The 15,736-nt window shown below is 25.4% G+C and overlaps 1 protein-coding gene across 4 annotated transcripts in view; it reads left to right on the top strand.

Moving 5' to 3' along the window:
* LOC107451053 (putative leucine-rich repeat-containing protein DDB_G0290503) overlaps window positions 1-10,737 on the top strand; it is a 224,549-nt gene extending 213,812 nt beyond the window's left edge. For all 4 annotated transcript variants that reach the window (XM_043039812.2, XM_071177657.1, XM_071177658.1 and 1 more), the window contains 3 exons: window positions 123-255; window positions 1,800-8,736; window positions 9,449-10,737. In XM_043039812.2, the coding sequence (XP_042895746.1) occupies window positions 123-255; window positions 1,800-2,737 (1,071 nt within the window). In that variant the 3' untranslated portion in view covers window positions 2,738-8,736; window positions 9,449-10,737. The remainder of the gene's footprint in view (window positions 1-122; window positions 256-1,799; window positions 8,737-9,448) is intronic.
* Window positions 10,738-15,736: the final 4,999 nt, after the last annotated feature.

Genomic DNA, 15,736 nt, shown 5'->3' with positions numbered 1-15,736 from the left:
CAGATATTATTAGTAGACATTAGAAACACTTGTTTCATTTCTTATAAATATATCTTTTAACTTATGACAGGGACTTATGAATTAGAAGATAGAAAATAATTCTATTATTTTGTTTTCCTTAGGTTGAAAACTCAGAATCAATTCTTTACGATCTCTCTGAGTATATTCGATTGAATTTCCTGATGCAGAAAAAATTAGAGAAATCCATTCATTTTAATCGTCAGCTCATTGATGTCTTCCAAAGGAATATTTCTTGTGAGTAGAACTTTATTTTAAATACTCTAATAAATTAACTTATAAGGGATTTCATTAAAATCAAGTGAAAGATGAATATCTCGTTCCATGCAACACAAAAACATTCCATTTATACTTTTGACATTCTAAAAACAAAAAATACAACTTGCGCATGGTATCAAATATTTCTGAGATGTAATCTTGGAAGGAAACGTTTGTTTGATAGTTTCAAATATTTAAATGAAATTTTTGATACGTTTTGTAGAAAAGCAAACAAGTTTGATATGAAAATGCTTCTAAGATTTTTTTTTTAATGCTTTAAAACGTAATCAAGTGACATTTATGTTAATACTGCATGAAGATACATGAATTAAAACCAGAAATGAAATAATTAACTTTCGCCAAATAAACTATTCGCAGCGCTGATCAGTTTAATAGCTTGAGAAAAAATTGTAGACAGAAAATGAATTCATAAGAACTATTTTAATATATAATACTACTATGTAATTTATACTATTTTAAATTACCTTCAGTTACCTTATTAAAAGTTAAGAACAAGAAGCAGAGAAATGAATTATATACATAGCATAACTTTTAAACAGATAGTCTGATAGACCTCTAAATATTATGTAAGTTTGTGACGGTTTATAACAAAAAGAATCTCTGATAAAATTAACCATTTGATAACTAAATAAACAAAATAACATCAAATTTACTCAATTAACTTCTAAAAAGTATTTAAAAGCAAAAAAAATAGAGAGAAAAAATGCTTTAAGCATGTTTTTAACAATGTTCCTTTTTTTGGAGAGTTTTTTTACTGATGGTACTCACTATCACTACATCTTTGTTCAGAACAAAATACGATTTAGAGGTTTTAACTTTAATAAAGCATACTATGACGAGATATTCTACGTATTCCCCTGGAATAGTTTATGAAATGTGTCACGAATAGCTCAATTCACTCAATCAAGACATTTTTTGCAAAATTGTTTCCAGCTTTGTCCAATTCTATTGGCTCATTAAATTTTCCCTTTGTATTCGACTTAATTATTGCGCTTATTAGTTTTTTTACACGAACTTGGCTCTGGAATTTAGTTTTTCACTTCATCTGCTCTAATATTACCAAGAGTAACAATATTCTACAAACATGCTCTCTGCATCAAAAATCTACTTTCTCCAAATCTGAATCAGAAAATGTTTCTAACAGGGGTATTGTTTGTTGTTATCATTTCTTAGGCATGGTGCTTAAAAAAGCATAAACGAACTTTCTTCAAGTCATTCAATAACAACAAATTTATCATGGAAACAATAGTATTAATCACAAGAACCACAAGCATAAACAAATTTTCTTTAAGTCATTCTGTAACAATAAATTTATTATGGAAATAAAAGACATTAACATTTTTAAAAAATTTGCCTTTAAAATTTAAAAAAAAATTTTGAATTTGATGCCTTATCCCCTTAAAAGTTTGTAATTATTGCAATTGGAAAATTCCCAGGTAAACAGTTAAAAGTATCTAAACTTAACTATCAGTACTAGCTAATTATATTACTTTTATTTATAGGTCAAAAGAAGCCAATTCTAGAAAATGGGCTAGTTGTTAAACAAACACCAACAAAACATCCAGTGAGACATTCAAGGCGACATTCAAACAAAAGAAATCCATCCCCTCCATATACAGAAGACATAGATGCTGTGGCTCTGCGTAAAACTTACGAAGATCCAGACATTCATTCCCAGTTAGTTGGTTACCACGCTACCCTTATGTCTTGTCAGGACATGATCAAAGATCTTCATGCACAGTTGAAAGACAGACACTGCAGCGAGATCATGAACAAGCATGAATTGAACAGAACAGTGTACGGCTATTTGGAAGACATTGACCACTGCATTGACGACTTGTGTAAAAAGATGGAAACAAGCACTGGGGAAAGCCCCAGCCAAAGTTACAGTTTCAAATCAACGTTTAGTAACAATGTAGCTGGTAACGAAACACCGGAAGACCACGTTTATGAGAATCAAGAAGTGTATGCAAACCCTCTGATGGACAAGCTGAAAGAAAATGAAGACAGACTGCTCAGGTTCGAGGTGCTATTGAATGACAAGGAACAACAGCTCAAACTGTCAGCTGAAAATGCTTTGCAGTTAGAGGAACAGCTTAGTGGTATAAAACAATCACTGTATGAGATCCAGATGGAAAATCTGGAACTAAAGGAGTGTTTGGAATTAAGTGAGAACAAACAATTAGAGATGGAGGACTCCTCGAATCAAATGCTCAGAGAATTGCAAATGACAATGCAGAGGTTAGCCGACTTGGAGGAGAGATTCAGGTGCTTGAATGATCAGCAACTCATTCAGAAGAATGCAGAGAAAACTTTATATCCTGTTCCATATAATTATCACAATGGTGATGTATGGGAGGACAGTAACACTTCAAACATTCCAACACATGAAAGACCCACCCCCACATACACGAGAGATTGGGAGAGTGAGGACTATTGACGATAATCTGGAAACGTGCTTAACAGGTGTTTTAATTTATGGTTAGTTTGAGCTTAAAAATTTGACATATATTATTTTAACACACCATTATTTGATAAAAAAAAAAAAATATGAATATTACACAGGTTGGTAAAAATAGACAAATGTTTTAGCAGAAATGATGCCTCATACAATCCAAGTAGGAATAAATAAAATTACACATGGTTAAAAATAGTTTTGTAAAGTTAATATTTCAGGAGAACACTCCTTTTAAATTGAAATTTTACCATTTATCTTCTAAATTGAGTCCTTAATATTTTATCAATTATCTTTGATCAGAATATTTCCCTGTAGTTATTAAGGGGAAAAAAACATTCTTTGCATTTTAAAATAAGTTCTTTCTTTTTTCTTTTGGAAAATTTGAAAATAAGAATCTCCCAAGAAGCAATAGATCTGTGAAATTTTTATTCAAACCTTATTTTTTTTAAAAATATGTTTAAAATCTACACATATGACAGAAAAGTTTTGATATTTTAGATAAGATATAAGAAGAAAAAAATTAAATTCTTGACAGTAAGAAGAAAAATTGGTTGCAAATATTCAAAAGGAGACATTTGAAAACAGGAATAAAAATACTTTCAAAGAATATGATGTCTAGGGACCTGTGGACTACATAGAAGTTGTAATATTTTTCAAAAAAATACCCTATTTCTGAACAATTTGAAAATATGGCTTATCATTATATTGCATAAAGATCTTCAATTAATTAATGAAGTAATCTTTAGACAATGTATAAAACATCTCATTCAGGTTAGAAGAAATACAACTATAAGACCAAACCAAATAAGATTGATTCAATCTGAGTTAAAATTGAAATATTATATTTTAATTATAAAAAAATATAATTCCATTGATTGAACAATGTAGAAAAAGATGGTGTTAGTCATGCAAAATAATAAAAATTTCAGTTTGCCCAAGCTATCAGTTCTTGCTAAACATTGCTCTTTAACTTTACCAACCAGTGTAACATATTTTAAAATACCAAGAGGATTTTTTTTTAATAAAAAGGAAACCAATCACAATAAATATATATCTATCCATTTTTGTAGAGATGTAATTTTTCTGGTAAAGAGAGAACGCAGTATTTTTTAAATTGAAAGTTAATAGAGTGCTTGATAATTGCTATGGCATCCAATTTCAGCAACAGAAGGGTACACGTGTCAATATATTTTTTAATTAATTCACTCATAAATCCATTTGCATGAAGTGTATTATATCTAACTATACATGTTACTCTTCAATGTTGAAAAACTCAAAAATAAAGAAACCTTCCAGTAGTTAGCACTGCCACAAGAAAAAAGGTTTAGATATACAACTCTTTATTCCCAGTATTTTGCAAACGGTGAGATGGGAAGAGGTAATTTAATGTGCTTTTAGAAACATAGAAAGATTGCTTTTTTATATGATATTGTTAACAGCTATAACATTTAAATGACAGAAACATTTATAGTAATATTTTTTGACAAGAAACAAAATCAATCATGGTATTAATGATTTTTTTTCTTCTTTTTTATTAATTATGGATACAGGGATGTCAACTTCTAATGACGTTTTTCAACACTCACGGAAATATTTTTCTGTAATAGCCAAGATAATTTTTTGCAGTTACATTGAAATGCAAAATAAATAATTCTAAATATAATTTTCTATGAATAATAGTTCCCAGTTAATTTCAGAATAAAAAAAAAGTCTCCGACTTTTCAAGAAGGTATTGTAGGAAACTACAATGTAAATCCAGATCATATCTTACTCATACCATGTAATTTTTTATTAATAATATCAAATATTATATTATGTGAGCAAAGAAAATATCGTTGAATGAGGATGGAAACATTCATTAAAATGTGGAAGTTTTATAACAAATAATTGTAAAATTATTTGTTGTAAATTATAAATAATTTAAATCTAATCTCAATAACTGATTACGGCTACTGACAATTCTAAGACGGGTTATTTTCCAAGTATGACGTAGGAATTTTCCAGGTTTCTGTAAAAAAATTCAATTTTCCCTCACTACTCCATGCTTTTAAGAGTCAAAATAAAATTCCCTGACAATTCCAGGTTTTCTCCGACCCGTGGGAGCCTTGTGAATTTACATTTCTTCCAAATTGTAATAAGTTCCAATTTTAATGACATTGACAGATTTTCTAAAAAGTTGTTTTGAAATTAATAACTAAATGGAGTTATTACTTTTTCATTGCAAATACAGAAATGCAAATTTTAACATTTAAATGAAATTTCACAAGATATATTTTTCCAACTGATAAAATAAGCTTTAACTATTTGAGATAAACAGATTATTGTGAAAGTTGTTTTAAAATAATATCCAAATAGAATAATACTTTTTCAATGTGCAATTGAAATGCACAAGTAATCATTTAAATGATAACATTATAAGTGAAATATTTCATTACAAATTGATAAAATAAGCTTCAGTTAAGAGAAACTAAGTATCAAAAAGGTTGCTTGGAAATTAATTACTGAACAGAATAATATTTCACGACATGGAAGATATTTAAATGCAAAATAAATAACATAAATGATTCGGCATAAAGTTAATTTTTTTAAAATAAGCATTAAGTTTATCGAGATAAACATGGCATCTCAAAGGTTGCTTTGATATTAAGAAGCAAACAGAATAGTACTTAAATAATGATATTGAAATTTAAAATCTATTTAAATGATGTTTCATAAGTTACATAATACAAATAATAAATTAAATATAAATAATATAGATAAACAGGGTGTTGGAGAGGTTGCTTTGAGATTTATCATCAAACAAAAAAAGTTCCTTTCAACAATAGAAAAAAATAAATTAAACTTATCTTTTCCTGATAGAAATTAAAATTCTATAGTAGTTGGCATCCTAGGTGGATATTGCAATAGTATCATTATACATCACTTAAGATGTAATTTTTATTTATTGTGAATATAAATTTGGGATAGTAATTACGGAAAAAAAAACATCCATAAATTTAAATAAAAATAGAATAGAAAAGAGTCACCAAAAGAATTTTCAGTTTGAGGCATTTGATTTTAAAAATTGCTCAATCGATTTTTAGATGTTTTATAGGAAAAAAATTATGGAGCATACAGTATACAGGAGGACATTATTATATTTTACATTACTTAGCAGTTAGATTAAAAGTAAACAATGAAACAAGTCAAGCAAAAATTCAAAGAGTTATTTAATTAAAACTGTCGGACACCAATTTAAACGGAAAAAAATAATAATATTGAGCTAGTTTTGACTCCTTTATGTTTGTATAAAAAAAAAGCCAACTTTCTATTTCTATTCAATAGAATAGAAAAGAGTCACCAAAAGAATTTTCAGTTTGAGGCATTTGATTTTAAAAATTGCTCAATCGATTTTTAGATGTTTTATAGGAAAAAAATTATGGAGCATAGAGTATACAGGAGGACATTATTATATTTTGCATTAGTTAGCAGTTAGATTAAAGGTAAACAATGAAACAAGTCAAGCAAAAATTCAAAGAGTTATTTAATTAAAACTGTTGGACACCAATTTAAACGGAAAAAAATAATATTGAGCTAGTTTTGACTCCTTTATGTTTGTATAAAAATAAAAGCCAAATTTCTATTCCTTCAAAAGAGAATAAACAATTATTCTTACTCTTTAAGGTTATTCTTACTCTCAAGAAAAGAAAAAAAATTCTGAGCATTAAATCATTTTCTAAAACAGTTAATAGCATAATGCTATTTTTTATTTTATTTATTTATTTTTACTTAGGCCTGTAGAAAATGAAATGCGTAAGTGCATGTAGAACAAATGATATGAATATTGGCATGCATTTAAGGAAAATAGTAGAGGGGACCATTAAAACTCCAAGAACAAAAATTAAGCCAATATTCATTGAAATTTGAACTTATTGCCATAGTGTCATTTAGAGCAGATTATTAAAGCATGAAAATAAGTTTTCTATTTCAAATATTAATCTAAAAGTATCGATAAAAAACTCTAAAACAAAATTTAGGATTTTACACAATCTTTGCATCTAACTATGATTGCTTACAATTTGGGACAAGATACTAAATTTGAATTTTCTTGTTTTATTAAATATGATTACTTTTGTAACGAAAAATATAGTATTTTTTACAATGAAAACTATCAGTATTAGATTCCTAATGTAAAAATCGTTCTAGAATTTCAACTTAATTTATCAGTTCTCAACCAAAGTTTGAAAGTAAAGTTTGTTTGTAATTGCAGAAGGTTTGAACCTATGGCTGTATATTCCAGAATATTAAATTGGTATGCAGCAATAAGAGTAATCTAGTCTCATTTTTCACAATTGTTTTATAATTTGACTTTCCCTAAGAGAAGAGGAAAATTTTAAATAATTTTAATTCCTAATTTCAAACTAAGTTTTTATTGTAAAATCCTGATTTATATTTCATATTTACATCACTTTACATTGAAAAACAACAACAAGCAAAACAATAATGAGAAAATAAAAAAACATTTATGCTAATTCTGCCAACAAAATTCTCCTGCCTTTTTTAAATACTTTTTCAATAACCAACCAGTTCAGTCCATTTTTTAACTGAATAAATTTATAAAGCGAAATTGCAGTTGATGTACACTTAGCAAATAAAATGACTGAACTTAAACTTGGTTTAAATAACTCTTATACAGTAAACTCTGTCTAAGACGGACACTGTGCAAAACAAATTCTTAATCCGGGAAAATAATGGAATAAAAACGGTCCTGACTAATCCCCAAAGGGCGAAATCTAAATTTGATATAGAAGTTTTGAAATTTAATCACTGACAGAAACGTTTCTCCGATTTGTGCCATAATCTTTATTTTACATGAATGTTTATTTATTTAAAACACTGATGATGCAAACTGTGCTGATCAATTGAATATTTGGGTAAGTGCATTTATTCAGCAATACAATTGTAATGAATAGGAAGACAAGTAAAACAGAAATCCAATGATATTCTACACTTAGTTGATGGGAACAAAAAAAGTTAACTATACACTTAAAAAGATGTTAAGTGGCTTGAAATGACAAAAAATTGTTCATAATATACATATTACAATGTCTAACTGTTAAACTCAGTGCAACAATAAGATGTGTTGAAAACACATTGATTATGAGCTTATTCTCCTAAATGGAAACATTACTTATACCCTATATAAATTGGAATTAAATTGTTTAATTTAATAATAAGAAAGATTAAAATTATTCTTTTTTATAGTTTCTATTTTACAGTTTATTTTCAAGTTTTATAAATAGTTATTATTTTAGAGTGATAAGCATCCTAATCTTTATATTTCGTAAAAATGTATTTGCTTAAAACAGATAACTGTCTAAAATAGAATTTTTTTTTTGTACTTATTGATTCCGTCTTAAAGAGAGTTTACTGTATTTTAAAGTTACACGATTGACAGAAAACAGCCTAATGGAATTTCAGCGATATACAGTGGAATTTTTCTCAATTCCATGAAATGTAGGAATTTTATACCCTGCTGGATAATTTTTATATGAAAAGAAAATAATGTAAGTTTCTTAAGCATATTTTAGAGGAAATATTCACTACACCAAGTTGATTTAAATGAACACATAAATATCTTGCATGTTTTATGCACTATTTTTAGGTGTTCTAATAGTAAATTTCCTCTTCGAATGTAACAAAATATTCGAACATTTTAAAGTTTAACTAATAAAATAGTGATGGGTGAAAAGAATATAAAAGGATAGGGGTCCATTCATAAGTCTTAGTTTTTTTCAAATATCAATTATATGAATCAAATTAATAATTAATTTGATTAGTTTTAATAATTTCATAAATTTTACAAACAAGTCTTAAGAATCGAACAAACAAAATATTTAATTAGTTTAAAAAATAGTTAGCAGATAATTAAACATCTGTAAACAAATAGAAATTCTTTTCGTATGAAAAATAGATTATACTAATGCTAAAATTTATGTAAAGTAATGATCAATAGCTATGTAGAATTTTTATTTTTCAAAAAGCTAGACAATAGCAATTTCAAACATATTAGGTTTAGTTCATAATATTTTTAAATTTAACATTATCAGTTTGCTATTTAAGAGAAAACATTTTAAATAAAACTTAGAGACATACAAAATTAACTGAACTTGAAATGTTCTAAGTTATAATAACTAACATTTCAGAAATAAAATTGTTTCAAAATATATGATGAATATCATATTTATCAGTGCAATTAATTTTTTTAAACTATTTTGAACTAAATAGAGTTCAAAGAAGTGAATCTCCATACTGTAACAAATACTTAATTCTTCAGAATTTATTATGCTAATAACATTTTGAATAACAAAATACAGGGTATCTGCTACATTTTAGATTTTCAAATTCATGACTAATTCCAAGAATTTTTCATGACTTAACGAAGTTGCTATTTTCTCCAACAAAATCACAACAATAAATTTAAAAAAGCATTATAATAACATTATTCAAAATAGGTATAACCAAAACTCTTCATCTTCATATTTATAGATTTTAAACTTAAAAAACAGAGTAAGGAAAGAGTTGAAACAATAAAATAGCTGAAAAAAATACTAAAGCAAAAAAATTTTTTTATGAGAATTATATTCTAAAGATACTTTTCTTGTTCATCAGAAAGGAAAGAAATACTCCNACTAATGCTAAAATTTATGTAAGGTAATGATCAATAGCTATGTGAAATTCTATGTAGAATTTTTATTTTTCAAAAAGCTAGACAATAGCAATTTCAAACATATTAGGTTTAGTTCATAATATTTTTAAATTTAACATTATTAGTTTGCTATTTAACAGAAAACATTTTAAATAAAACTTAGAGACATACAAAATTAACTGAACTTGAAATGTTCTAAGTTATAATAACTAACATTTTTTTCCTAAATGCAACTGAATATATAAAATTATCTAGCCAATATTTTCTAAAATTAAATTTTTTAATACACATTTTACATTAATTTTATAAAAAATAAAAATAATAAATTAATTGTAAAATTGAAGTTTCTTTTAAATCAATAATCATAATGAAAATAAATGTTTTTAACACTGATAAAATCTACATAGCAGTTACATGAAAAAAAAGATCAGAAATTGATCAGATAACATTTTAAATAAATGAGAATAACAAAGAAAGAATAATTCTAATTTATATGTTTAATTTTAAAAAGACTAAAAAATGCTTCTTAACTTTATAACTTTACACTTTTAAACCTGAGGATTTTTTTTTTTTTTTTAATATCAAAATATTACCTTGATAAATTTTGGGATAATTTGATCAGAAAAGTAATATTTTGCAACAAAAAATAAATTTTCTTTTGCTAAATGCAAAATATTAAATAATTCTACAGCAGAAATAAAATTGTTTCAAAATATATGATGAATATCATATTTATCAGTGCAATTAATTTTTTTAAACTATTTTGAACTAAATAGAGTTCAAAGAAGTGAATCTCCATACTGTAACAAATACTTAATTCTTCAGAATTTATTATGCTAATAACATTTTGAATAACAAAATATTATTACCCTAATAAATACAGGAATAATTTTTCAAAGTAATAAACTTTTATGGCAAATTGACAAATGTAGGCGTTTATAGTTAATTTTATTAAAGAAATAACCATATAAAAAATATGAGGTGAATAATACGAAACCCTTTATCATTGCATTTAATCTGCATTTAGTGTTTATGTTCTGAATTTCAAGGAACAAAATGTTTTCTGTAAGTTTCTTGTTTAACCTCAATATCTTGAGAAATATTTATTTTATACATGTAAGAAGGGATGAAGAGTTTCAACTAGTTATTTATTTGTAATGTTAAATACTGTGTAAAATATTTATTTTCTTGTAATTTGAGTTGTATTTTTGTGCTCATTTCTAAATGGACCAATAATGGTTATGCACACTGGATTGTATTTGATACTGGTTTTAAATAAAATGTAAATAAAACACTACTGTTTTTTTTATTTAGAAATGTAACAATGTCAATACAGCCTAAATAACATCAATATCAAACCAATTCAAGACCTTTGGTGGAACAAGTTAACATTTTTTCAATTTGTAAAAATCATCTTTAGAATATATAGGAATATTGGTATTCTATTAACAATTTTTTTATTTAAAGTTTACTGTAATTGCAAACTTACTCTACTGAAATTGTAAATTTTCAACTTCATAAAAAATTATTTCCGTATTTAACATAAAATGTCCTATAATCCAAAATCCTCAACCCCTTCCTTCTTGCTCCCGTGAAAATGACTGAGTGCGATTTCGCCCGCTATTTCTCGTTCCTGTGATATTGACAGGCTGGAGTGTTCGGTAGTAACACGCCAATAAGAATAAAACTAATTCATTTCTTTTGCCCGGAAAACATTTTATTTCTCATTTTACACACCTGATGGCAGTACCAGGACATTTTTAAGTTCATTGCAGATAGTTTATTTTAAACTAATTGCAGCACTAAGCAAATACGTAATACAAATACAAAAGCCAAAAAAATAGGCACTTTTATCACCGTTTTCTTGAAAATTAACTGATCGTTAAGGGGCTAATTCTTCAAAATGCTACTCAACATGTTCTCTCATTAAATTCTTAAAATTCAATATTGTATAGAAATTTTTTAAATAGTGTTTTTTTTAGTATTAGTATCAATTGATTACAGAGCTTAGTGAGGAAACGTATTAAATTAAGGTTTTAGAAATTCGTGAAAATCTGCTTGAGAATCTACAAAAAATCATTACAAAATTTCTTTTTTAATTGCAAATTGTCTTACTTAAAAACATATTTTTCTAAAGTAATATCCTTCCATAACACTTTTATAAATACAGTAACTTGAGAGTCATTAAAATGTTACACATAATCTTTTACTAACCTCATCAATTCATTACATTTGTTTCTTAAAAAAATTAATTCCGAATTTTTAAATTATTTATGCAGATTTAATATGTTATTTCACTGAACTCTTTAATTTATTATGTTTTAGAGCAGTTCATTAAGATATTTTAAACAGTATGATAAAGGAGAAAAATAAAATAATGAATTAATATCTTCTCGTAACTTGATCATTAAAAGCTTGTCAATAATGATGTAAGTTACATTTTATTCTTAAAATAGTTATATCTTCTAATACCAATTATAAATACAGAAATTTCTGATTGCAAATATCACATGGAACAAAATTATTTTTTTGTAAATTTAATATTAACTTACATACAAAAAAGAATTTTGTGAATATTTTTTTTGAAACATTAATATTAAATTGTAATATATCTAATAAAAACTACATTACTGCACTTTAAATATTTAGGTTATCTTATAACAGTGATGAACAAGAGTATAAATTTGCTCCTTCTAATAAACAGAATTTTTTTCAGATTATTGTACTGTTTTCATTAAATTAAAACATTATAAGTTCAAAGAAATAAGTCAAATAAAATGAGTCTTTATTAGCAGAAATTTTTCTAAAAACACTGTAACAGTGCAGAGCAATATGGAATAGAATATATGATAAAAACATCAAAAAAGTATGTTTTGCTTAGTTTATACTTTCTTAGGATGTTGCATAGAATAAAATATATTTAGGCAGAAAATAATCATTATTGATAGATTTAATTGTAAATATTTGATATAGAGCTTAGTTGTTTTAATTTAAAAAAATTAACTACACTATTTAACAAAATCTATTTAATGTGTAAAGATAAGTAATATTTAATCACCATGAATTGTTTCTAGTACAGAACAAAACGGATGGACAAGAGCCTACTATGGTTTTCTGCGGATAAATATTTCAAATAGTGTTTATACTCAATTTAAAAATGACCTTATAAAATGTCACCAAAACTTTAGTTGACATTTTTGTTCAACAGGGAAATATTCCATCAGAAACTATTTCTTTCTGTTTAAGCCGAGAAACTTACTTATTAATAAAAAAAAATCCCAAATCATACATTTTGTAAGCAACAAAATTAAGCAAATTTAAATTAGGGAGAGGTTTAACATATGGACTTTCTAACACACAAGCATAAAAGTTAAAAATAAGAGCAATATATACAGGGTTCATACTGAAAAAGGAAAAATTCTCTGACTATTCCAGGTAGATTTATGTAAAATTAATAGATTTTATATTTTATAAAAAAATCAATCAAATAAAAATGTAAATTAGAATTATAAATAAAATCGCTACTCTAAGTAAACATTTATAAGGTAATTTTATTTTCAAAAAAAAAAAAAAAAATCAGGTGAGTTCAATTATGTCAACTCTGATTAGAAATAATAAATTGTCAGAACAATAAATTTGACTGAAAAGAAAAATAAGACTAAAGGAATTAACTACGAAATATTTTTTTTAAAGCAATATTTTACAAATAACTATGAAGTTGATGCAAAAAAAAATTAATAATAATACAATTAATCTATGTATAATCAAAGCTAAAATCTATTTAATCAATTTAAAAGCATTTTTTTGAAAATAATAACACAATTAACAATTAAAACCTAATATATTATAGATTAAAATACTATGTATAAGAAAAATAAGCAACAATAAAACTGTAAAACTTAATTGAGTAATACTTATTTAAAATAAGAGAGTTAAAAATAAATAAATAAAAATAATAAAAAAATTTATCACTAAATATCAAACCATCCTAAAAAGAAACTATACTGTATAGTTTATAGTATAAAATAACTGTATAGTATAAAATGCAGTTTTTGCACAAATATACCAATTTGGCACAAAATGCGCAGCACTTGAAGCCCTGTATACATAAACAATACATATATCATTAAATAAAATAGAATTATTGACCAAAAAAAACAATGTTTTAAGAAGACAATTAAAAAAAATAAAACTAATAAATAAACAATAAAAACATAATATTTGTAACCTTTATAAAATAAATAATAAAATTATCCAAAAAAAAAATAAAACAAAGCTGCATGAAAACAAAAAATTAAAGGATAACTTATTAATTAATAAAATTGAAGAACAATAATATTAACAATATTGAAGAACAATAATATAATAATCTGTATTTAATGGAAATTAGATCATATTACGATAAACATATAACTGATAATCATATAACTGACAAACGTTTTTTAGAAACAAAAGAAAAATAATTATAAAACATGTTAAGATTTTCTATTTAAAAAAAAAGGAACCATTAACAAGATGGATAAATAAATAAAATAAAAAAAATACAAATTATGATGGTAAAACCGAGAAATAAAAAAATTTATTTTAATCATAAATGCAAAATCAACACAGGAAGAAACTAATAAATAAGTTTATAGAAGATATGCATTTAAGTGAAATTAAGCCAAATTATGATTAACTAAATAACAACAAATATATAATAAAGTAAAAATTTATTAAAATCACTAAACTATAGATTATAAAATAAAATTAATGAAAAAAAAACACAATGTATTTCATACCTAATTATAAATTAAAAAAAAGAAAATGATAAAAAACAAAAAAAAATTATTAATCAAATTAAATAAAAACACTTCAAAATTACCAAACAGAAATTATAGTTAAAGAAGCTATAGCATATCAAAACCCAGGACATGGTAGGAAATAATGAAATCAACTGAATGAGAAAAAAAAACCTTTGTCTGTAAATCCATGTACAAGAACTAATTTGAGTACAAAATTTATTGTGAACGAAAAAAAGCCCTGCAAAACGAAGTGGAATTAGAAAAGTATCACTAGTAAAAAGAGAAAGCTGCCATCTGCTTCATAAAAAAATGGTAATAAATAATTGTATGCTCTTACATTAATAAACAATTTTCTTTTATTTCTTTATGAAAGCAGACAATTTTTAGCCAAGGCTGATGTGATTCCACATCAGGCAAAACTTGCAAACGATACTGCACCTCTGAAGAATTAGAATTCATTTAATTAAAAAATAATGTTTTTTTTAAATTTAATCAAGGATAACAAAAATTAAGAAACAAGGATAACAAAAATTAAGAAACAAGGATAACAAAAATTAAGAAAAAAAAATTAAAAAGTCACAGGGCAGAAGTTTCAAGTTCCTTAACTCAGACATCCAAATAACATCACTCCTGAAATGCTTAAGAATGATAGAAGAATCTTGAGGAAGCACCTAATATCGGTTGGTTTGGAACAAAAATTTGAGTTCGGTTTTGAAAATAGAAGGGTAAAATCCTGCAATTTGATAGAATGTCAAATTCGCTGATAATTTCTGGGTTTTTTTTTGGGGGGGGATTACATTTTCCCCTGACTTCTTTTTTTCCTTTTCAAATCTTGTTTTCCCTAACGATTGAGGTTTTCCCGATAATCCCAGTTAGTACAAACCCTGCATATAATACAAAAATCAGTAAATTTCAAAATCTTAACGAAAAACAAGTCATTAACACAAGAGTCATACTAATCATATATTTAATAGTGATAAAGAGCTCAAATTAATTTATACAGAAAGCTTAGCTTTTAAAAACAATTATCATCCTTATGAATAGTATTATTGAAGAAAGAAAAAACTCTCTAACTAAGAATATTTCATACACCTAATTATAATTATAATAAATTCAGACATGTTAAATATAGAATTTAACCATGTTTATTACAAGAACTTAAAAGTGAATATTATGCTTAACTACTTTGAACATCATAAACTTTTTGTTGCATCATTTTTCCAGGTATCGGGTGAAAATTTATTGTTCCTTGACTTTTTGTTTCTCAAAATGGAAAATTTCACGGGAACTCTGTAGCGAAATCTAAATAATTTAAGAGTAATAGGTAAACTCATCATAAGTATAGTTTAGGATGGAATATAACTGATGAACAATTTCATAATTTTTATTTAAAATTATCTAAAGTAAAAAAAAAGTATTCAATAGTTTCAGAATTTAAAACAATTGTATAAAGCTGAATAAAAATTAACGAACATTACTTTATGTAAGAAAGGACACAAACTAAATATC

This window comes from Parasteatoda tepidariorum, chromosome 2 (assembly GCF_043381705.1).
Source record: "Parasteatoda tepidariorum isolate YZ-2023 chromosome 2, CAS_Ptep_4.0, whole genome shotgun sequence".
NCBI lineage: Eukaryota > Metazoa > Arthropoda > Arachnida > Araneae > Theridiidae > Parasteatoda > Parasteatoda tepidariorum.
Note: the sequence above shows the minus strand (reverse complement) of the source record. Positions and strands in the feature narration are given on the sequence as shown.